The 25,278-nt window shown below is 45.0% G+C and overlaps 1 protein-coding gene across 4 annotated transcripts in view; it reads left to right on the forward strand.

The window, feature by feature from the left end:
* Rbp6 (RNA-binding protein 6) overlaps nt 1–25,278 on the forward strand; it is a 361,701-nt gene that overhangs the window by 182,219 nt on the left and 154,204 nt on the right. For all 4 annotated transcript variants that reach the window (XM_037433718.2, XM_037433719.2, XM_037433721.2 and 1 more), the window contains one exon: nt 13,742–13,834. In XM_037433718.2, the coding sequence (XP_037289615.1) occupies nt 13,742–13,834 (93 nt within the window). The remainder of the gene's footprint in view (nt 1–13,741; nt 13,835–25,278) is intronic.

A 25,278-nucleotide genomic window follows, 5' to 3' on the forward strand; every position in this document is an offset into this window, starting at 1 on the left:
TTATTTCATGAAAAGCTGCAAGTTATAAAACCAAGGAACATATTGCAGACGTTCTTTGTACTGTTTTAAGTCTATTGTAGTAGTTGTGCTATTTATGTATGAAAAGCGAAGATGACGAATAGGCAACTTACATAGTGTTGATGACTTCACCCTAAGATGTTTTCGCGTTTTTATAGCAACTATTTATTGTGGTAAATTCAGAGAGTACAGTCGAATAACTTCTGCTTTAGAGGTGGGGCCTTTTATTGTGCGGCAAAAAGCAGCCTTTTCTTTAATTATTGATAGCTCCAGCATCAATCGACGTCACTTGTGCATTCGGTGCGTCTTTGTCCTCCTCAGTTCAAATTGCGTGACAAGTCGATTGACATCAGACGTGAGTACGAGCGCCTCCGTATCGTGAATTTAATGATATTCACGCTCTTAATTCTCTCTCTGACTTCAACACGTAGACGATTGCGACCAGAGAGATCTGTTCAGAGTAGATATTTACCCCCCCCCATCGGTAAGTCGTCGCTGGCTACTCTCCAAAACAGCAAGTTGAGCTTGCTTTCTCGCATTCAAAGCAGCCGCAGTGCCGACAAATGAAAATCCATTAGCCCCCACATGGAGCGTATCTCTTCAAAGCAGCTCTTCCCGTGGGCTTCTCTGCTGAGCCACTGCTGACGCTGTTTTACAGCAGTCGGCTCGCCCGTCCACCTCGCTCTGTGTAATCGCGTGTCCACCGACCAGCGAAATATCGTCAGCTGCAGAACCTGCGGCACTCAGACAAAACGAAAACGTTCGTCGCGCAGCATCGGCAAACTTTGGGCGGCCGACTTTTGGACGGGCGTCCATGCCGGGCTCGCACGAAAGGGCAGCCAATAATCGATTTTTCTCCCAGCGAGTCGCGATCTCGTTTCCCCCTGCGGGGCTCGCGGCAACTTCGAACGTCATGGCCTCCCCGCTTTGTGCCCGAGGAATCCGTTGCCGCACGGCTACGCTGCGATCCAGTCCGTGATGCGCTGCCGACCCGAATTCGTTTCGCACCAACTGGTTCGTTAGGAAATTTGCAGGATGCACAGCTCTAGATCGTTCGGTCCGCGAAAAGCGGTGCGCTGCTGTGTTCGAACGAAGCCGTCCCGATTCCTTGCACTTTTTTCACCAGCAGGAATTGCTCCTTTTTGTTAATTATCACGAATGCATTGTAGAGCACCTATTTGTGATTTACCATTGAGCGAGTTAGTGGCTCCTGTTTGTTAGGCAGCGTCGTGCACTGTATTTATTGCGCGCACAAGGGATGCTAAATGGCGAGTCTTGTCTTTTGCGTTCACATCTGGTCCAGAAAGGTCGTGCTTTCCTCGCTAGCCGTGTCGCTAGCCTTGCATTTCAGGCGATAAAACTGCGTGTTACCTGCAGTTTACACGACGCCTTTACCGCGAATGCCCTGTTCGCCCTTGAACCAGACAAAGGTCAAAGCTTTAAAATAAACGTTCTAATTCACGCAGGGAATACTTTGCTGGAGAACATAAACTTGACTCCATAGATCGTACTCGAATTCGGAGAATTATTCGACTAAAACTCAATTCATCCATATGAGATGAACGAGATGGCTGTACGAGGAAATACTTCCCACCGTGGTTGTGTGTATTGATTGGTTTGTCCGAGTATATATATATATATATATATATATATATATATATATATATATATTCGACAGTTTCGGCCAAAGTGTGGCCTTCGTCAGGAATGAGGTAAGACACACAAGAAACAGCACCCTTGCTACAGGCTGGCTGTTCCTATTCTAACATCATCATCCCGCTCGCTTTGCTCGCGAGCAGTATAGTGCAGCTGTGGCAGTCTTGCTTTCTTACAATAAATATATATGTTTCTATGTGTGTTCCCGTACTAGCGCATACACCTTGTAAACTATCAAAAAACTTAGTTAATGTGAGCGTAGGCACGCACGTATAATGTATACACTGAAACAGCAAAGAACACGGGCAAAAGGACGCCACAGGCTTTGTACTTGCAAACAAACGGTGTCAGATCATGCGCTCCCACTTTGATTAGCAATGGATGTTTCTCTTCTCAATTGATCGCGAATTACTATTACTTTAATGAAGATTTTTTATTTTTAATTTGGTATACATGTTGTTGAAATTTAAGCTATTTATAAGACAGCGGTGCGCATCATTTAAATGCTAATGTTGGAAGCTTTTTAGCCGCTTTTTGGAAGCGAAAGAAAGGGATGGCTCGTTCCTCGTTACGCAATAAATCTGCTCCCTTGGTTAGGTCCATCCAGCTATATATATGTAGATATATATATATATATATATATATATATATATATATATATATATATATATATATATATATATATATATATATATATATATATATATATATATATATATATATATATATATATATATATATATATATATATATACGTATTTGTTAATATAGACCGTGTTTGCTGAATCTGTACCATAAATAAAAAAGTATCGCTTTCAGCTGATTGTTACTCTAAGATGCCGGAAGTCTTCAAAAAGGCGGCTTGAAATTCTGGCATTAATCAATGAAAATACACTTTTCAACGCCCTCCCGAAATCTCTGATACTTCCTGCTTGCGATGAACGACTGGCATACGCGCGTCTCACGTCGGAAAACCTATTTCGACAGCGTAGTACCGAGTAGCGCTATAGGAAATGACACTCCCGACTTCATAGTCGCCGATCCTGCTGGCGTTCTCTCTGATTGCATTTTTCATTGATCACACTCGCTCTCTAAATTCATTTTGTAAGCTTTACGCATTTGCGCGGCTTTGTTTAAGAATAGGGGCTGCGCCTCGTCGAAGCATATATTCTAGAAAAAGCTGCTTCCTTTCGGAACTGCTTTGGCTAGGAAGCTTGCTGAGTACTTATCCCTTGTGAATATCCTCAAATTGAAGAGTGATTCTAGCCCATCTCCTTCTTTTTGTTTTTCACTGTCTTCTCAGCGTCACTGCAAGAGCACACCACTAGTGCTGCCCCCTGCTGGCGCAAATCGCCTCAGCTTCCCTGTTTGCACAGATGTCGCAGATACGTGTCTGCGATACGCAACACAGGAGTTCTTCAATTGCGTTATTCCGTTCTGAAATTTGAGCGTGCCCATGGGCAAACTTCTGGCGGTTGCGAACTGACGCGCCGCCTGCGAGCGACAATACATAACACACCACATCGCCGAAATTGCTGTAGTCTTCGCTGTCGTTACGCGAGTTGCCTCGCCAAGAACCGGAAGGAATACTAGCGAGAATGTTTCATGTGTTCTAAGGCCCCAATATTATGTCCAGTGTGGAAGCCGCAAATTTGACCACTCAGCTCGCTTGATCAACAGCGGCATTACTTGCGGCCTTTTGCAACGTAAAAAATGAAAAAGCCGCTAATTAGCTTGTTTTACCACTTATGCTTAGCACTACAATCAACAGATTTTAGAGGTTCAGTACGTACATGTTTTCACACAATCAGCCTATGAGTGTGGTCTTATTTATTATTGCGATAGAAATTATGTGTAAACTCTCTGCTGGATTTCGCCGCTGGCGTCATTCACCGTATATGTATACGTATCTATATATATACCAAAACGCAAGAAAGAAAAATAATCCAGAAAAAGACTCCGGCATTCGGAATTGAATGTCTCACTTCTGAATAGTGAGGTTGACGCGTTAGCCACTGAGCCACGAAGGAACGCCTCCTTGAGCGTTCAAACGGCAAGCTATTTATATCTACCACTTATTGCTGCCGATGGCCATCTTGGGGGAACTGCATTGTTTTCAGCACTACCGGTGAGATGGCACTAGAAACGCGAGTCGCGAGATCGTCATGTCGTGACGGCGTGCGCTCTCTGCTCCCACGCGTACGTTGCTCCGCTGAGAGGAAAAAGGTGGCTTATGCACGCATCCTTATCTCGTGGTGTGGAGGATCGTACACCCTCGGCCCTCACCGAAACGATTCTGTTGTAGTTACCGGGCGCAAAGGGGTCATTGCACTTTTTGCACAGTTTTCATTTGCGAAAAGGGCGCGCTTTTCACTATCGTTGATTTGTTGAATATAACGTCCCAAAACCACCATATGCATATGAGAGACGCAAGGGGGAACTAACTATCGTGTTTTCAGCATTACTAGCGAGATAGCGCTAGGAGCGCGCCAGATCGTCACAACCCGGTGACGTGCGCTCTCAACTCCCACGCGCACTTTGCCCCACGGAGAGGGGGCGGGTGGACGATCACGCGTGCGCTCGCTTATATCGCGGTGGGGACAATCGTGCGCCTTGGGCTTTCAGGAACGATTCTGCTGTAGTTAATCGGCGCACAAAGGTCACTGCACTCGTTCCACGATCTGCGTTTGCGAAAAGGGCGCGCTTTTCAGACACAGCGAAGTAGCAACTCAGACGCTTACTCGCCTTCATCTGTACATGTGAGTACGTTTCTTGCGTCATTTGTGCGTGAGATATGCGAGGCATGTTTAAATCTGTTTGCCATTATGCGCGTAACCTTGCAATATGTTGCTAGCGTGTTCATTGCTTCGCCTTTGCGGCAAAGCTGATACTTTTGTGGTTGGTGCACGTACATGTATACATGCAGAAGGGTTGACAGGTGGGCTAGTTGGTACAAATCCGTGATGAAATAATTGGAAGCGCAAACCAATGGTTTGCGCTTCCAATTATTTCATTATTAATGTATACATGCGTAGTTCTCTGATAAAGGCAAGTGCGCGCTTAGCGCACTGTTTATTATAAATTCATAAGCATAACTGCTTCGCTGGTTAGTGCACATTCACTAAAGGTTGTCACATAATCTTTCTGGTCCTGTGCATAGTATATACAATCAGTATTTGTTTTATTCCTATACCCGAGCGATGGCTCTCTGCGGTATTGTTATAAACTACTTAATGATATAGCTCTTTTTTACAAACATAACTGAGACAAACCGCAGTCAATTGCATCGGCCAGGGGGTGCGCTAGGGCGCAACTTGGCCCCTTCCCGAGTCACACCAACACCTTATACCCCCCCGAGGCTTTTCCTACTGCGATACAACCTGTGCTTGTGCCTTGCCGACGATTATAGCCGCAATACGAGCATGATTATCTCAAATTCGATAATTTTAGGCTGCCTTGCATTTCTAGTAGATGCTATGAACGGTCAATTGACTACCAAATCAGCGATTTAAGCAGCTGCTCTGCAGTAATTATCTCATGACAGAGTGACAGAAATCTGCGATTCTCACACATATCCTCGTGTTCACTGTCACTATCGCGGCGCTGCAGATAAAATATCCTAAGAAAAATGGCAGTGGCTTAGCTCAGCTATGCCAGGATATACGTAGCGTTAGCAAAGGTTCAGCTGATTATTCTTAGCTTTCCAGATATCATGCTTACAGCTGTTTCAATGGCACACCCAGGGTATACGTATTATGTGGCACATGTATATTTATTTTGCCGGGCAACCACTTCGGGATTTGATGAGTTAGGCTTCTCCGCTCTACTGCACCGTTGAGCAGCATTTGCACTCTCCTTCTCCATGGCTATACCAAAGCGGCAAACGCCAGTCAGAGGCGCTATCAAGCGCCTCCAGCGCAGTGTCAAATGGCGACTGCACAGGGAAGGCGCGCGCGTCAGCGTCCATATGTCTACCAAGGCTATGACGGCACTTCTCTGGAAAGCGCACACCGATGGCGGTGAGTCGCGCGCGGCCGCGGCCGAGTGTGAGGGAGGTGCCGGCTCCGGTGCGTGACACCACTGATCGTCTGCGCAGCGCATTGAATTGCGCGCACACCGGCGGCGGCGGAGTATCATTGCGCATGCGCAGACCAGTGCCACGCGAAATTGGCTCAGCGAGGCCAGTGTAGCTAACGCTACAAAAACGGCAGGCGTGCCCTTTACGATCTTTGTGAAAGCTGACGTCCTTTTTCTCGGGCGGAGGAAGCACACCGAGGCCCAGAGCAGCACTTCATCAACGCGCAGCACTGAATCGCCACGGGCACGTTGTGTAGCGAGTTCGCAAGTCCACGTGTTTGCTGGACCAAAACCGCGGCGCTGATGCGACCTCCATCGATGGCATCGGCTGCGCACATTCTACAACGTGGTCTGCACCGTACACCTCCGCGCCGTCTATTGGATACCGTGACGTTCTGCTAGCTTTATCTACATGCTTGCAGATGCTGGAGAAAGGCACGCTTTTTTAAATTTCGAAACACCAGAACGAATAATATCGCACGGTGGAAACGGCAGATTACGAGCGATAACAACCACGCATATATAGTTTCTCTTTCTTACGAGCACCATGGTCGGCTGCACTGGCGTGCTCATCGGACATCTGTGAAGTTTCTTGGCTCTGTCGATTGGGCTGCAACTAAAACAAATTCATAATTGCACCGAGAAGGAGTCGTTGTGGGCGTTGTTGACCCTCTTGCACCGGGCTGCTCGTTCGACGAAGGTCCCGCCCGAAGCAGACGATGCGCGCACAGGAGCAGCGTCGGTCGGCTTCGTATGCAGTTGTAAGTGAAGCGTTTGTCCTGTCGACTTGCGTTTTACTCTTCCTATTGTTTTTCGGTCGTACAATCGACAAATATCGTTCAGTATTCATGAATAAATCTTGCACTCCTCTTTGACTCGGTTACCATATGTCTGCCCTTGTCATTTACGCGTAGAGTGTATCCGCAAACTGATGGAAAACATAAGACGAATATGAAGTTGCTTTGTGAATGTGGGCCTGAATGTACAACCTTTTCAGTGTTTTCCGCCCAAGAGGCTTCGACATATAGAAGTGATCCTGCACGGAACAGTGTCCCTCGCGGCGCGCTGATTGCGTCGTCGCGCATACGTTTGCATTGCATCGTGGGCCTTCCTTCGAGAACCTTCATTGAAATTGCGCACAAATGATTGGCTCGCTGCAAAACCCTACACGATGGTCTTGTAGAATTTGATCGGGATGTGTAAAATGGTCACTATCCTTTGTTCGGCGCGCCCGCTTTGATGTCGTTGTTAGTGTAATTGGGCGCGCATTGCAAAGAGTCCGTGGACAGTGCCTCATGTTGAAGAGAACACTTTCTTTTGATCGCTTCTCTTCTGGCCTTCTCTAAATATGGAGACCTCTGTGCTGGGGTTTTATGCCTGTTCCTAATCGTCACGTTCGACACGGGTGTCTAAGTATTCAACAGAGTTTCCTGCTTCCTGCTGAGCCAACTGCAGTTGCTTATTTCTCGAGGCTTCATTGTCCCAAATTCATATACATTTGATCTCAAAGCGTTTTCAATATAAACTGAATAACCCACGTATTCTTGCTCCGTGTGAATAACCATATTAATTTTTTTTACGACAGCTCGCTGATATTTCGTCTTCGTTGTGCGACGTCTGAAACAGCTGAGAACAGGTATATCACTTGACAAAATATTTACTGTTGGTCACGAGCGAATGCTTCGAGTCGTCGACCTTAAGACAGCATAATGAATAAAGGAACAAAAAATCACAGCATATCCACGGAGTGAATGATGATTAGGCGAGCAAAGGTTTCGTCAGTCCGTCCGTGCTTCTGTCCTTCCATTCATTCTTGCTTCCGTCAGTCCAAGCGTCCGTCTGTGCGTCCGTTCTTCCGTCTGTCCATTCGTTAGTCTGTCTGTCTGTCCGTCCGTTCGTCCGTCCGTCCGTCCGTCCGTCCGTCCATCTGTACTTCCGTCCGCCCATCCTTCTATCTGGTGAACACACCAAGTACAGCCATCCCACATTTTTTTCATCATGTATTCATCATATATAAGTGCTGCCATCCAGTGGACGTTGCAAGAACGCTCTTTCGGGTATGTGCCGCCGGTGATTACGCACTACAACGAGGGACGCGCGAACCACGCCATAAGGAGCTTCGCCCCTAACCTTAAAAGGAGTGGCCAGTACTCTCTTTGACATCAAAGAGCCAGTAAACAAGCCCGCGGTCTGAAATGTGTGATGAAGAGATCACTGCGCACTTCCTCGATATGAGCATGCTGCCACAAGATTTTTTGCGAAATCGTGCGTCAACAATAAGAAAGTTGCATTTATATATATATATATATATATATATATATATATATATATATATATATATATATATATATATATATATATATATATATATATATATATATATATATACAGTCTCAAACGCGGACACAGTGCTGCGGCGTGGACGTTCGTTGTGCCAATGAAACCTTCGTGGGAGACCAGCAGCTGATCAGTATCTACATTCGTTTTGCGGTGCACGCGGTCGAGGAGTTAATGTTGGCTGCTGCGGTCTGCTGAAGAGACGTGGAGCTCTTGATGCAGTACTAGCGTTACGAGCAAAGGAAACTCCTGTCAACCGTTTTAAAGATGTTTCGACCGGTTGAGCAGCGGTGAGCCACACCTATGACGAGCTGAAAGACAAATCGGCGAGCGCCATTAACAATTCGTTCTGGTAGCTTCCAGACAGTCGCCGGAAGCTACCTGAACGAATTGTAATGTAAATGAGAAGAAAGAAAAGTGGATGGAAAGATGACTTGCCGTGGGCAGGAACCGAACCTGCGGCCTTCGAATAACGCATTCGATGCTCTACCAACTGAGCTACCACGGCGGCTTTACTGAAGGAACTTCACTGGGCAATTATGTGTAGCGTACGTGATACTGTAATGGAAACAGCAAAATGAAAAGCCCGCGCCTGCGCGAAGTCACTTTAACAGGCATATGCGCTTCTTCATGGTACGTGGTACCTGGTGCCGTTCCCATCAAGTTTAATTTTGTGACTATCTACAGAAGGAATGAGAACGCCGTACTATACGATAAACTTCGCGAGATATTTTGCTTTGTCCGGCAACATGTACTCAGCCCCACGTTCGGCAAAGGAGGCACGCTTTGCAGGTGTCACTTTCCCACACCTTTGTCTTGTGTGGGCAAATTTTTCGCATTACTTCCATGGAATTACCCGATTTTACGCATTTCTATACTTTGTCGAACAATTTCCCTTTTGCTATGGTTTACTCATAATGCTGAAGTAGCTTTAAGAGGAGGGCCGCATTTTCGATAAGGCGCTGGGTTGCTTCAAGTATTTGTGCAAATCAGCGTTGATAACGGAGAGTTCGCGAAAATGTTGAGTTGTTTCTTTTTCTTTTCTTTTTGTCCCGAGTAGCAGTGACGTATATGGAAGGAAAACGAAGCGATGTATACACTTTATGTGAAACACTTTAGCGCCTCCTCTTGTTTCCGCGTGCGACTTTTGTGGCTCGCTTTTTATCCATATATGCTGCTGCGAAAGCTGCAAGCTTTCGGGAAACGTGTCACGTTGCACGCACGCAGCAGTTTTTTTTTTTTTCAATTCTCCTTTCAGCGCATTTTTTAAGCTGATGCGCCGCTTAGGTGGACGCTCTAGCGTCGTGCATTACGTATTTCTATGGTTGAGCGCGTTGCTTTCCTTTTGTAGTGTCGATCGGAACAAAGCTCCTGCCACGTTGAAGTGCTCCTCACAGACTTGAAACACGGCGCTGTTTCTATTCTGTGGACGGAAAAAAACATTTCGAGTAACGGTGACCGTGTTTCCGCTTTGCTGTTGACAATTTCTAAGTGCGATTGCATCGCTTCTTCAAAAATAGCCAGCTGGTCTCCAACTTCTTCGAACATTCCTGCGATATGGCGAAGGGGCTTTCCACGTCTTACGGATGGTATACCAATATGCGCCAGTGCCTCGGCATGATTTCGCTCGGTAATTTTCCATTTTCGGGCAGTGTCACTGTTAGGTATACATTGATGAAAAAGCAGGAAATTACAGTCACAGCATCTTGTTTTCAGCCCTTAAGACCGAAAATTGAACGTGATTGTATTACCGTATTTATGCAGTTCCAACGCGCACCTATTTTACGAAAAATGCCGCCCGCACCTTCCCACTAGGGGAACTCGAATAAATGCGTCGCAGAGTGGTCGGGGTATCACGTGAATGTTGCATAATTCGGTATGGTTTCGGGAATGCCTAGTCGTTATCTCGTCTTTATTATTTTTGTTTATTGAGTGAAGGAGAAGCGTTGCCTTCAACGAGTGGTGGGACGCTGATCGATCCAGTGCTTACGTATGCGGGGTGGCCAGTGAACAGTTGTGCAGCTCGAGCAGTCAGTTTTTACTAGCAGACGCCGCCTGCCTTGACCTTGCAGCGTGATAGAGAGAGAGAGAGAGAGAGGTAACAAGCAGTTCGCACGAGACACAAGCATGTGGCACGATACGCCAGGCGCGAGCATGCGCAGTGGGGGTGTGGACAACGCCGTCGCACGAAGCGTGGCATTCCGCATTTTAAAAAAAGAGACCTTAGAATCATTTGCGCTTTGGGTTCGGGTACCAATCGAAACTTTCCATCGCCATGGTTATTATATGGCGTCACCGTTTATTTGTGCAGGAAACTGTGGTGGCACTCTTTCTTGCGACGTCTTGCCTCACTGGGGGCGTTTGCAATAAATCATTGTGGTTGTGCGACTTTTCAACCACCTCGTCCAAGAAAGGATGCGTCGTGTCCGCCGCGAGAAACGTTCTTTTAAACGTTATTTTTTTATGCGGAAGAAAACGGCAACAAAAGTGCACGCTGTCATTTTGGCGTATAGACTTGCGTTCGCGACTGGCTCCAGAAGTGGATCTTCGAGAACGCGTCTTCAAAGCAAAGGCGGCCACGGTCCGCATGTTGGGTGATTTTTAGATACTGGAGATGAGCTGTGGGAATCAACAAGATATTTGCGCATTTCTTTCGTTCCTGAAAATTACATGCGCCTTAGACGTGCTTGCACTGTTTACTACTTTTTCTTTGGGGAAGGAGAACAGGTGCTTGATGAAATGGGCGTTGGTCGTATTTTTATTTCTAGATCATATAGGTCGAGTGCGCTTTGAAATTTAGTAAATACGGTACCTTTTGAAAGCGGAGCCCTTGGTAGTAGAGCGGTCGCCGTGAGCCGTCGTGACGCTCAGCTGTTCGGTATAGTGCGCCGAAAGCAAGGAAAGTACGCGGAGTGGGGCTTGTCATAGTTTCCTACACTATTCACTAGAAGAAACTCTGGCGCTGTGATCGTTCAACAACCATGGTAACGATGGGTAGTACGAGCCTTTGCTTGATATTCGGGCTTGCGGCTTCAAACGCTTTTGTGGCTTTGTTTACTGCTGTGTTATGACGTTTTTTTCTCGTGTTAACAATGAAGTGTTGTGAACTTCATGAGCCGATTTTAATTGGTGAGTTTAAAAAAACGTTTAGGTGGTAAAGTATGAGTGTCGAAGATTTGCTAACTTCGTCTTGCGACGAAACGGATGCCAGCCACGCAGAACCAAACGTAGCTGAACGAAGATTATACGAGTACATCATTTCTGTGATAGGTGAAGAACCGTGCTTTGCAGCTCCCATGAAGACTAGCGCCAGAGTGGCCTCTATAGTGTACTTATGGGAAACTCGGTGTCGCTCGGAGAGTGTTAGCATGGCGTAGGTAGCTTGGCAACGCTATTTCGGCGCACCTGTGAATTAAAATGTTGTCGCCTCGCAGCTTAACGCATTGTCAAGTAAAAAGCATTGATACATCAGATAAATACTTGGAAACTTTTAAAAAAAAACATGGAAAGGTCTGACAGAAAGGATCATCAGCTTCGTGGTTCTGACGGTTTTCACTGACTTGATCGGGCAGATTTTTTCCTCCACTAACTGCTTATTTTGCTTGGCAGGCCCAGAAACATCGAACACGCGTCTTCAGCGTTGGTGCTTCACAAAATCACGCTATTCCGACTGAATTGGCGGTATTTTCAAAAGGCCACATCTCAATACATCAGCGTGATTTAAAAAAATCATGTAACAGTAAGATAAGGGCACTCACTTGGATTCAGGCAATCGAACTCATTGGGCTGCCAAGCAATGAGTTTGCCACAAACGGAATATGACAAAGTTAAACTCGCGTGCGTCGTTCTTAAGTGGGAGGAAATGATCTCGGTTGAGCACTTCATGCGCGGCTCAAACTCGCCCATTGTTGGCGGTATCGTTTCATTACAACTTCTCTGTGTGTCCGAGCTAAACTAGCGCCTTATTGTATCCAAGCATTTTCTAATGTAGCACCAACTATAAAAATTTTTGAAGAAAATAATCTAGTCATGTTTACCTATAATTACGATATAAGGCGCAGTTTTCCGCAAACAGGCATGTTTTGGAAGAGATGTTATTTGTTATACTAATTACAAATAATACTGGGCCTAGTAGCGAGCCTTGCTGCATGCCTGAGTGAACTTACATGGTATGAAAATGATGGTAATCTACCGAAACAAACTGTGAAAATGCTAAGAAAAGCGCCAATCCAGATATAGAAACTTTTTTTTTCGAATATTAGGGCCGTAATAGCTTTAGGAAAAACGATTCACTGGTTAACCTTGTCAAGCTATCACAACATCTGAAAATAATACGCCTATTTGGAGTCCAGAGTGTAAAAACATGCGGAACTAAGAGGCGTAGGCAGAATTTTTTCCTTTTGTTTTCTCCTGTTGAGATCACTTTCGTGACGGCAGCATTCGTCGAGCATGCGAGCTTGTAATACGCGATTTTTTGTTCTTGTTCCTAGGAGACGACTGGAAACTCGATTGTTCCCTACGGGCTGATAGTCGATTTTTCGATTGTTGTTGCAGACCTTACTTTTCAATTTGTAAGCGGGACCACGGGGCATTAGGCGGGAAGTGTTGCACGTGGCCTCGCAAGTTGAAAAAAGGCAGTGAGTTTCAGCCGTGTGCTTTAATATATAGCATACGAAATGAAATGCCTCCACAGTTATCTCTTGTTCGTAGATCCCCACGTGTGTTCGATCGGCAAGTGACGCCACCAATGAGTGCATGTACGCAGGTCTGTCTTTAGTTTTTGCACACTAGGGCGTTCTTTCAGTTGAAGCCGTTGTTGTGTGCCCGCATTAGCATACTTGCACTCCTCAAGTTTTTTAAAGGGTGTGCTTAATATGAAAGCAGTTATATCTGAGGCAGTGAAGAAATGACGGAAAGGTAAGCGGCCGTACACCAGAAAGCTGTAGCGTGCGCTTGACGCCATAATATAGTGACTAATGGCAGAGGCGCTTCCCGGTTTCTGTCGTCTGGTAGAATGTCCGCTGTATAAGTACAGGCTGTATCGCGGACCTCTCCAAATACTCGAGCCACCTAACCTTACTAAGTTCACACGTGTGTTGGTTAGTTACCAAGTTCTGCAGCTATTAGGGAAGGATGCGCGGCATCATGGCTCGAAGACGGCAAAGGGCAAAGTAGCTGGCTTGGCGTCAAAGGGTTGACGGATGCTCCTATCTGCCGATGTTCAGTCGGCGCTAAGAGCTACGTGACCGTGAAAGTTTGCATCAGTGACGTGCTTGGTGCGGTGAAACATTTTGACTGGTTTGTCCTCAAAGGCAAAATGCACTCGAAGCGGCGTACGTATACTTCGCTTTGCAAGGAAGGTCGGCCGAATTGGTGGGAAACAGCTGTGAAGTTGTTGTAAAAGGCTGAAGTGCGCTTGCAGAGCGTGCAGGTTGCGTCGGCGTTGAACTTTGCGGTCGCGTCAGGCTAGAAGCCACACGGTCGTACTGACGCTGCTCTTCAGTCGTAGCCTCTTTTGAGGGCTATCAGATGATTGTGTCCAGGCAAGGTTTTCATTGCGATTCCGTGTTGACGCTGGTGTACTTTGCTCTCTTATGTAACTATAGGATGTATTGTTTAACGACAGTCTTGCCCTTTCTTGGTTCTATTACAGATGGTCACCAGAACAAAAAAAGTGTTCGTTGGCGGCCTTTCTGCGCCTACGACGCTGGAGGACGTCAAGAACTACTTCCAGCAGTTTGGAAGGGTGAGTTATTCGGCACGTCAATTCTCGGTTTCATATTTCACACGGTATGCACGGGGGCATACCCTAGCACAAATTACTTACCAAAAACCTTCGAAGTACGAAAGGATCGCTGAATAAATAGGCTTAGATTGAACATTTTGGAATAACGGGCACTGTGAAGGGAGTGTTGTTGAAGGATACCTCTAAAAAATTCTTACACTTGTAAGTTCTGGATGCCCAATAATTGAATTCTTTTCGGCATCATTTATATCGCAAGTGCTGCGTGAAACCAGTTATCCATTTCTACAAATACTGCTTGCTCTATACTGGATTTCGTAGCAGTGTTGTGTATGCTTGTAAGAAGGCAAAGTATTGTGTAATAGCAAAGTTTACAAACGTACAGACCAAACACATTATGGACAGCACTGTAACGAATTCGCATATGGTACATTTCTTTGACAGTGTGCACTAAATAAATGGAAGGTAAATGGAGCCATATTTTATTTGGGTTGTTTTATGTTATCGGGCCAGGACACTCCACAAGTCAGTAAGGCTGCAGAAGCCCTTACTTCTGAAGTTAAGATGTCTAGCATAAGATGTAAAAGCACCGAGTTTAAAATTGTGTAAGCAGCGATCTGCGGGTTCACATTTTCCTAAGGCATATTTACCATGTTTCTTTCGGCACGCCCTTATATCCCGCTAAAATTACAATCTGTTACAATCTCTGTAACGCATGAAGGCAAAATCCCGCAGCGCACTGGGTAATGCATTATCTTATACGCAACACTTGACGAGCCTCAGTTGTGGGCCATCATAGAATAAAGAACCAACTTAGAGAAGAGAAACTGTAGCCTCTACAACAGTACGCAAGATAAGCAGCGGTGGTGCATGGAACTGCTGAGGGCAATCAAGAGATAGCGCTGAATAAGCAGGAAGCGGAAAACGAAATTTGTTCTTTTTTGTTTTTTAGGCAAGAAAAAAAATGGCCGTCTCTTTTTTTTTTTTTTTTCCCGTACCGGGTGCCTACGCACCTACGCGGTTGCCCCGGCTGATGCTTTATTGTATAGCTATCCTTTTTAAACGGAAGTTTGCGAAAGGGACCGAGACTCGTGCAGGACTACGGGTGTAGTTATCTTTTGCCGGTTTGATTTGAGCGCGTCCATACGCCCAGCAGCACACCAAAACGCCCTTCGGAACACAGTACCTGCGTGTACAACGGTTACATGGAACCGAAAGGCATTCATTGGCAGCTGGTACCAGTAAAAACAATTCACGAATGAGTACGGGGAACAACATTTATTGAGAGCAAACCAGCAATCACGTTTCAATGCAAACAAAAAAAAAGCGATAAAAGCCTTATTGCGAGTTCGCGAACGGCACGCCTTCGTTTTCAGAAGCAAAACGAACAGAAAAGCGTGTCTCGTTGGTAGGAACAATCATTACAAAACAGTGGTGAAATTCAGCATAAGGTGCTTCAGTTACAGCTTCGAATTACAGCTCCTGCTTTCGCCGAGCACGGCTTCAACACCCACACTTTTTATTTCATTACGACATAGTGCGGTCAAGCTGAAGACCCAAGGAGGTTCGGTTTTTCGCAAATCACGATGGAGCGAAAGTCAAGAGAAGCGCAAGCATTTGAACACGTGCGGTATATGTGCAAATGAACGTAGTGCACAAATACACAACAGTGACAGTGATAACAAAATTTGAGAGTGAATATACCGACTAAAAATAACAAATATGCACGCATCGACCAAAATAAGCTACCCGTCATGACCGTGGAACTTGCAGAAATTGATGCCTTCACTTGTATGACAGTTCCTGCGGCACCATACAGCAGTATATACAGTGACTATTCTTAGAGCAACGGCAGTGACTTACCGAAGCGAGTAAAAACGTACTCGAAAGAAAACGGAACGCCAAGGACCACGCCAACCATCGGATGAAAACGAACTGCGCACATGCGCGTCGGCTGCCCTCGTCGAACGGCGGCAGCGCATGTTTTCCGCTTCGTCACCATCACCGATAAGAGAATCCATAGTAGCCCTCGCATGGCACCACGATCGCTAAACAAATTTAGTGCACAGAAGTACGACGCACAACGCGGAATTCAAATGTTATCCTTCAATTATACAGAAAAGAGAACTTTTTGCAAAAATGGTGACTCTCTTTGCGTTAAATTTTGTGCTTTTTATCGTGCCTCTAGCGGATTTTTTGGCGTCTCCGAGGGCAGATTTGAACGAAGCCATTATGGTACTTCTTTAGCTGTCGATTTTTTTCGCCCACTATCGGCGATGGGTGGAACTTGAGACTTTCCGAGGCCTGGGGCCATGCGTTTGCCAACCTCACTGGATTACATTGAAGACCTCACTTGTGAAGCTTTGTGCAACTACTGCAGTGTGGCGCTGCCAACGAAATTTCGACCGAGTGGTGGGGTCTTCTGATGATAATGAGTTTGCACATTTCAATGGCGTGTGGCGTCAAGAAAATGTCACAGATGTCCACAGTCGTGACGTTATCCGCGGAGAAGCAGATAGAGCCTCGTGTTTTCTTTTTCGTAGCATTGCAGTTGACGCAGACAACGTTCGCCTTCGGAGTATTGTGAGACATCTAGGACTTCTGCTTTAATAAGGCAGCCTTGTTCTCTGTAGGCTTGCTCTATCCCTCTCTCATGTGTGTCCTTGTGTATGCAAATCAAATAAATCTCTGCAGAAGCATAGCAAACTGAACTAGAGGTTCGCAGCAGCCTCTCGGGGCGCCATGGAGAGGGACCACATTATGGTGACCATTCACACGTACGAGAGAACCAGATGCAGTGCTGCCTCGCTTTCCGGCCGCCTTTATTACATTTCCTACTTGCTTCCAAGGTAGCCCCGCCGCAGCGGTTTATTGGCAAAGGTACTCGGCTGCTAACCCGCAGGTCGCGGGCTCGAATCCCGGCTGTGGCGGCTGCAATTTCGACGGAGGCGAAAATGTTGTAGGCCCGTGTGCTCATATTTGGGTGCACGTTAACGAACCCCTGGTGGTCAAAATTTCCGCAGTTCTCCGCTACGGCGTCTCTCATATTCTTAAAGTGCTTTTGGGACGTTAAACCCTACAAATAAATCAATGAATTGCTTCCAAGGTAATAAAAAAAAATTGGCGCCGTATCTGCATGTTTCACTGCAAATGTCGTCGAAAAACGACAGTCTTGCGTCTGGAAAGAGTGAACAAAACGTTTATTCGGTGTTCTTCACGAGAACATTGTTGAATGGCATTCTGGAGGCGCTGTGTTAGAGAGTCTCGACGAGTACAGCAGAGGCGGACGAGCGCATCGACGCACGTGCGACCTGAGCGCTATCTGGCAGTTGTCTTGGAAAACGAAAGAATGGCCTCTTATATAGCAAGCGCGTGGCATGCGCGCCCGTCTCTGAGGCGTTAAAATTTAGAACGCAAAGCAACGGTTAGGTGCCACCACCATCACATCTTGGCAAAGCGTTGGAAACACTTGCTTTTTGTGCCTATATAGCGTTGCATTATCAGCGCAACGCGATAAATGCTACGGTCCTTAGAATTACTTATGCATTACCTCTCTGGTATGAAGAGACACACCACAGGATATTGACTTGTTATTGTGTCTCAGATATGCGCGATAATTGTTTTTTTTTTAATTTACAATCGCACAAGTATGAACGCTGAAACTTGAGCAATAATGGTGGGCGCTGCGGATGGGGTTGGATTATGCCGTTTCGGGTATGGTTTCGGTGACAACCAGACAAACAGGCAGACAGACACAGACTAACAAACCAAAACTTTAGCGTCGAGGTACCATAAGAAAGACTATCGTCTTTAAAAAACTGTGGTATTGGTCTAATTTTCTTGGGCAAAGTGGGCACCGGCACATTTAAAACAACGCCTTGCGCCACGGTTTGCGGTGTCTAGCGGCAGCATGTCGTCTTATGTACGCGGCCTCCGAGATGAGCACCAAAAGGGCGGGCCGGGCTCGCCAGCCAGCGATGTCGCCAATGTGGCTCACTTTGCTTTCTCCGAATGAAGGCCCTTAGGAAGCGCCACTCTTCGGCGGTAAAAGATGTCCGCCGTCACTTGGTGAATGAACGCACTGGAGCGAGCTCTTGGCAGATGTTACTAATGACGGCACTGCGCTCTTTTTTTTTTTTTTGGCTCCTCTTTTAGAAGGCCCTTAGTTCAGTGCTCCTAGTTTTTCCACACATCGCTGTGTTCGTTTTTTATTTTCAGTAAGACTTTCTTTGCTTGCAGCAAGTTAGAAGGATCTCCCTTTTCAATAGTGTACAGTCGAATATTCTTTGAGCTCCTTTACAGGCAGATTAGAGAGCTGGAACGGTTTCCTGAATTATAAAAAAGGCTGACCGGAAGCCCAGCCCAATTAGCAATTCAGCAGCGATAATTGTAATTGCCAGTGAAAGACGCCAGAGCTGGCATTCATTCGCTCTTTCATGGTCTGGGCGCACATACAGACAAGAAGTGTCCTTCGTCTGCACAATCATTCGATACCATGCAATGTGCACTATTTTTTTCTCCGATCTATCGGTGACCCCACTCCATGATCCCAAGCTCACCCTCCACAATTGTTGCGATTAACAACGAGTGGGTCGTGTGCTGAAACTGTTCTTCCTCTTTTACCTTAGCGTTGTCGACGGGCTCTGTATAAAATGAAAGACAAAATATCAAAGAACAGCAAGTTACAGCTCCCGTTAAACTTTGGCACGTGCGTGACGAAAGAAAAAGCACGAATGTTTCTTATGTAATTACGCGATCAGGTCTATACCTCAACCCAGAGCCGTTTTCATGCAGATTTCTGTCATTGTGACGAATATCGCACAGATTAGAGAGCGGGCGTTGATCGTCGCCTCAAGGATTCGCTAGGGACACAGTCGCCGACGAAAATTTTTCTACGTAACGCATTATTGCTCTGTCGGCTGTTGGTACCCGCAATGGTGGTCTGTAGTGACTAAGGCACTCGGATGCTGATCCGCAGGTCGCGGGATCGAATCCCGGCCGCGGCGGCCGCATTTGCAAAGGAGGCGAAAACTCTTGAGGCCCGTGTCTTCAGATCCAGCTGGTCGAAATTTCTGGAGCCTTCCACTACTGCTTCTCGTAGTCACATGGTTGTTTTGGGACGTTAAACCTTGACGATTATTATTATTATTATTATTATTATTATTATTATTATTATTATTATTATTATTATTATTATTATTATTATTATTATTATTATTATTATTATTATTATTCATTCGGCTAACACATCGGTGTGGCACATTCACTGATCTGCGATAACTGTAACTGTCTAGACACTACGCATTACCTCTTGTGCCGCTGTTTCCCATTCACCACCACCGCCGTCAACATGTTGAAGGAAACAGCATTAAGCGATCGTGTGTGTTACACTGAACCATGCTTGAGTGTTGGGAAAGGCGTGCAGGGATGATATCCTAACCCACGTGCATAGAAAACTTCTCATACTCTAGTTAGCCTGCTTTCCTTGTTTTTTCCATCTCTGGATCAACACGTAAACCACTGCGTGTAGACGTAAACTAGGCTAGCGAAGATAGCAGCGGGGAAAGCATGTGATACAAATAATTTACCAATTACGTTCTTTTTTTCTTTTTGAAGGAAAAAGAAAATTCTACCACGTCCCTACAGTGCATAGGGAAAGCCTGCGTTATCAAACATTCGTGCTCGCCACTGTTCAGAAGATAGAATCTGTCCAGAATAGCAAAAAAAAAAAAAAAAACACTTAAGAACTTTTTATTTAGTGAGTAAAAAAATGCTTGGGCTTTCTTTGTGCCCTGTGTGTATCTCGTAACGCACGTGCCACACGTGTGGTGTTTCCTGATCTGTTTGGTAGCACAAGCCTTACTCAGCTTATCACGCTACCAGGCCCTCCGACATGTCTGGTAAGCTTGTCAGACCGTGTGAAAATGACCCTGCATGATGTCATGCTATGCAGCAACCACCTTTAATACGGCTAAACTAATATGTAGTGTCGTGAGCAACACGAGATGGCACCGTGAAATCACTTGTTGAATGTCATAACGGCCTAATGCAGTCGGCAAGCTCAAAGGTGTTTACGACACTAAAGCCTCAAGCAGAAATTTTCGGCAGTGCAGTTCGTCACATTTATCTCATTACATTGCGAGTAATCGTTGAATAAACGTGAATTGGGTGTTCCAGTTCTTGCGATGACCAACATGGTGCCTTGGTGGCTAAGTGGTGGCGGGGCATGGCTTGTGACCTTATGGACGCGGGTTTAACCTCGGCCCGGCGGTCGCATTTCATAGGAGGCCAACTGGTAGGGACCCGTGTGGTTTCAGTGCGCTTTATAGAACCTTAGGTGGTGAATAGTATCCGGAGTCCTCCACTACAGCCTCTCACATGGCCACAGTCGCTTGAGGGCTTGAAAACTGGCGCATATTTATGCTACAACTATACCGTATAGCCTATCGCTCGATAAACGAATTAAAACACGGTCACCTTCCTCCCGGATGCTTCGCATGTGGTCGATTCCCAAGGTACGTGGGTTCTGCCGAATTCTTTTTTTGTTCCTTGATCAGGCATATGATGGCATTGACTTCTCGTATATGAACCCACCTAATTGTCAGTCATTATTTCTATGGGGGGTTACAACGCAAGAAGTTATTTTCGCATTCTTGGCAGCAGAGCCGCTGATGAAATTGGGATTAAAATTGCGCTAGTAAAAATTGTCATAGACATAATTGCGTTTTGCCTATAGTAAATTAGTTTTAATATTTGTTTGTCAACAGGCGTTTTCCCTCGAAGCACTCAGATGGCAAAGACTACAGTAATATTTTTAAAAAAGTGACTAGAATGATCCATCAAATTACCGCCTTTTATCAGTGCTGCCTGTTTTTTTTTTTTTCGAAAGGTTTAGAGAAAATGATTTTAGCGCGGATTTCTTCGTTTGCTTACCACTTTAATATCATAAGTCCTGCACAATTCGGTTTTCAGTAAAGCAGTTCAACTAAGTTAGCCCTTATGACCCAAAAGGAGTTTATATTACAAGCATTTGAGACAAAGAAATTGGTACTCGATATATTTCTCGACTTTGTTTTAGGCCTTTGACCTTATAAGTCATATAGTTTTGCTTTAAAAAATTGATCACTGTAGTAATGGTGGCCTAGCATCTGTGTTGAATTACCTTCAACACAGATTCAATTTGTAGCTATAGCCGGGGACCATTTGGAGTTGAAATCTTTAACAGGCATCTCGCAGGGGGGGGGGGGGGGGGCGAGAATTTCGGGGTCCGTACCTCTTCATATTATACATCGATGACATAGTAATCGTTGACCCATCTGCTAAGTGTGTCAAATCGAACTGGTAAAGCAAGTATACGCAACTGGGCGAAAAGTAAATATATCAAGAATAATGTAGAAAAAACAAAGGCAGTGATATTGCATTCGCGTAATAAACTATTTCAAAAACCCCAATAAATAAATAATACTGAAGTAGAAATATTAATCTTTTAAATCACTTGGCGTATATTACTCTGCAACTATGTCATGGGATTGCCAAGTAAATCACTTAGTAAATTATCTAGAGTAAAGGGTAATATGCCTCGTCATCTTATTTATCTTCCTGTCAATTAATAAGATTCTATATAATTCAATGTTTCTTTTCTTGGTTCAATACGTAATTCTAGCCTGGAGGATGACTACAGCTTAAAATAGTCACCGACCGATTGTACTACAAAAAAGGCTATACGCCTCGTCTTCAGGGTGCCATATCTTTAACATACAGCTCCTTTGTTCACAAGTCTTAGTACCATAGAACTGAATCTTTGTACACATGTAGACAAAAAAATAACACTTTCACACAACTGGCATCCTTACAATATGATTCTTTCTATAAAATTCGTCATTTAGGAGCTTGTATCGTCAATTGAAACAGAACTAGATACAGTGACTAAACGCTAGTTTTATTTAACGACTATTTTAAATCGAATGCACAAAGAAAATGGTCTCGATGTAGCTATTCTGCGGCAAGAAAGGCTACGTTATATATTTCTATGATTGTTTGTGCCGCCATATATGTTCATCTGTTTTTTTTTGTTTTTTGCGTTCTTCATCTATAAGGTTATTTTCTTTTTTTTTTGTTTTTCAATTGTTTACTCAATATTCTTGTTCATTAGTTCTTAGCGTGTTAGTTTACTGTTTTTATTGTTTTGTTCATGCATTGGGTATATGACATGCTTCTGTTTCAACCATTGTAACTCCTCAGCGGGAAATGCTGCCAGCTTCCCCCCTATCTGTTCAATGCAGCTTTTTCGCCTGGTCTCCTTGCAACCTTGTTGTCAAATAAACTCGATTCAATTGAGCAACACGGCGCACGCCAACCTATATATCTGGCAACGCGCTCGAGCACTTCCTCTGTGCTGCCAACAACCGTCATTTTTTCCACTTCCACTGGGCTCATTGGTCTCGTTAACACACAAAAAGAACACCCGTGCAGTAGTCACATGGCTCGGCTGTGGAGGTGTAGGCCGCGGGTTCGATTCCGGTCGGATTTCCTAAGGGTAAGATGCCTTCGTACTGTGCGAGTGCACGCTAAAAAAAACACCGGATGGTCGAAGTTTCTGGAGCTCTGTACAACGGCATGCCTCATCATTGTCATATCGTAGTTTCAGCGCGTAAAACGCAGATATAGTTAAGAAATTAGCAATATGTGTCCAGAGAATCAAATCATGCACTCACCATCAAGTGTTTCACAAAGTTTTAATTGGGAGAAATGATCAGAATATTGAGTTCTTGAAAAGATTTCCCCCACTAACTGGACGAAGCTCGCGTTCATAGTTCATCAAGGTGCCCGTGCCCCCTTTTCCTCCTCAAAAAGAAAACTTTTTTTTTTTTTGCCATTTGCGCTTGATCCGTTAAGTACGCGGCAGAGTGGTTTTGGCTACCGGGCCCGCCTTCCGTAGGCAGCTGTGAGGAATATATAGCGCCCTGGCGTCTTTCCCAGATAGCACCAGTCTGGACAACATCCTCGTTCACGTCCAGACGTGAACACTGAGTGCGCGCAAGAGTGCCACGTCAAGCGCCACCTCGAAATTAATGACTTCTACTATAGGCGCTTCTGACTTTTGTCCCATGGATGCTCTCGGCGTCTTTGCAACACACTGCAGCCACTGTTTGAAACGCAACGTATCTCAATTTTGGTAAAGAGGAATCAGTGATGGACTTTAACGACTATTTTTTTAGTTTAGAAAGTCTATCGTAGTCATGGTTTTCAGCATGTTCTATGTCCACTGTAGGACAAAGGGCTCTGCCAACCATGTCTCATTTACGCTGTCTAGCGCGAGCTTATTTCATTTCGTTCCAGCCAAGCCCTCAGTTTCGTGACGCCATCTTACCCGTTGCCATTCATGGTTGCTTTCTGCGTCCTTTAGTATTATTTCACTGTCTGTTAGTACCACTCATGCTGCTCAGCATCGTCATAAAACCTAACACTCGCAACAGCGCAGAAATAGGTAAGATAAACGTTGTAACCAAATACAGTATCAGGGCGCTCTCTGATTCACCCGTGCATTCTACAAAACAAAAAGACAGACACCGCCCAAGCACTCCATACAGATAGTTAACCCGCGAATCTTAAAAGGGCCCTGAGACACTTTTTCGAGTAAAAATGGAATGAATCCATTGGAATAGCTTATTGTCTTACGCCGCAAAAATTTTCAAACTCTGTCCAGTGCCAGTGAAGTTACAAAGATTTGTCGCCTGCTGCCATTGCACTCTCTCGTTTCTCGTCCCGACGGAAGCGCTGGAAGCTAAGAAGGGAGGGATGGCAGGCGCAAAGAAAAACGTCACGCACGCCTCGTCACCTTGAGGAATTTTTTTTATTCGAATGAGCGGCTTTCTCAGTGCGATCGCGCGCGTACGCGTGGACAAGTCGCGGCCTCCCGTGGTGATCTCTATAACGACAGAGCGCGTCATGCTCAAATCAGCCAATGGCGGATAGATGGGCTTACTACGTGTGGTTTTTGAACTAATTACGTGATTTGTTGGGAGGAGAGAAAGCAATCTGTAGCTAACTTTGATAAGTTAATGTGAGTTCTAGGCCTCGTGCTGCGCTATATTTGGCTCGCGTGTTGTCGGAATCCTCTATATCGGGAGCGTTTTCTGACCATGTTCAAAATGGGCCCCTTTATACTTGCCACTACAGGCCATGAGCGTAGACAGAAGGGGGGGGAAGGGGGGCTTTAAAACGTTCCTACCCCGAATTTTTTCTAATTGGCAGGGACTATCTGTACGGGGCGCACCAACGCAGTGCTATCGTCAGAGTGAGGGGGCCCGTCAGCGTAGAGTAATTTATTTATTTATTTATTTATTTATTTATTTATTTATTTATTTATTTATTTATTTACACATACTGCAGCGCTAAGTGCGCTATGGCAGGAGTGGGTGTACAAAATACGCGGAATTTCAGGACAGGAATGAAAATTATGTAAACAGGTAACATAATACAGATGTGTGGTTATACAAGGTCAAAAGTGCACAAACATGTGATTAACATGAATGAAAATAAAATAAAGAATCAATCCAACTCAAGAGCTAACACCAATGGCAAATAGATGAGGGTATGTTACAGACGCATGTCATGGATGTCGGCTTGAAAATTGGTTGATGGGCGTGAACGAATAGTACCAGGTAACGAATTCCAGTCTTCAATAGAACGGGGGAAAAAACTGAACTTGAACATGTTAGTTCGAGCATAGTAAGGCGTTAAGTTTAAGTTGTGATAGCTTCTTGTCGTTGACTGAGGTGCAAAGTTTATGTAGTCCTTGTCATTTGAAAGTTTAACCGAAGACGTCACAATGCTATGCAAAAATTTTAATGACTCTATTCGGCGACGCGAAGAGAGCGAAGTTCAGTTCAGCGAAGAAAGAGTAGAAGAGGGTGAAAAGTCGCGGTCATAGCGATGACATATGAATCTTACAGCTTTTTTCTGAATTGCTTCTAACCTATTAATCTCGCACTGCTTGTACGGGTTCCAAACGACAGATGCGTAGTCTACTATTGGGCGAATGAGTGATTTAAATGAGGAAGCTTAGTTTCCTTCGGAGATTTAGATAGAGTGCGACGTAGATAGCCTAGTTTTTTTAATGCTTTGTTACATATGTAGTCAATGTGCTTAGACCATGTCATATTATGAGTAAAAATGACCCCTAAATACTTATAATCAAGAACCCTATTTACTGCACGGTTATCGAAAGAGTAATCAAAAGCAGAAGGAGATTTACTACAAAAGGACATAAGTACGGTTTTTTTAAAGTTAATGTTCATTTGCCAGGTTGTGCACCAATCTCAAAAACCAGCAAATGACTCTTGCAAGCGGTAATGATCAGCGTGTGTTTTAATGACCTCATATAAAACGCAATCATCGGCGTAAAAACGAATGGAAGAGGAGATGCAAACAGGCAAATCATTTAA

This window comes from Rhipicephalus microplus, chromosome 3, assembly GCF_043290135.1.
Source record: "Rhipicephalus microplus isolate Deutch F79 chromosome 3, USDA_Rmic, whole genome shotgun sequence".
Taxonomy (NCBI): domain Eukaryota; kingdom Metazoa; phylum Arthropoda; class Arachnida; order Ixodida; family Ixodidae; genus Rhipicephalus; species Rhipicephalus microplus.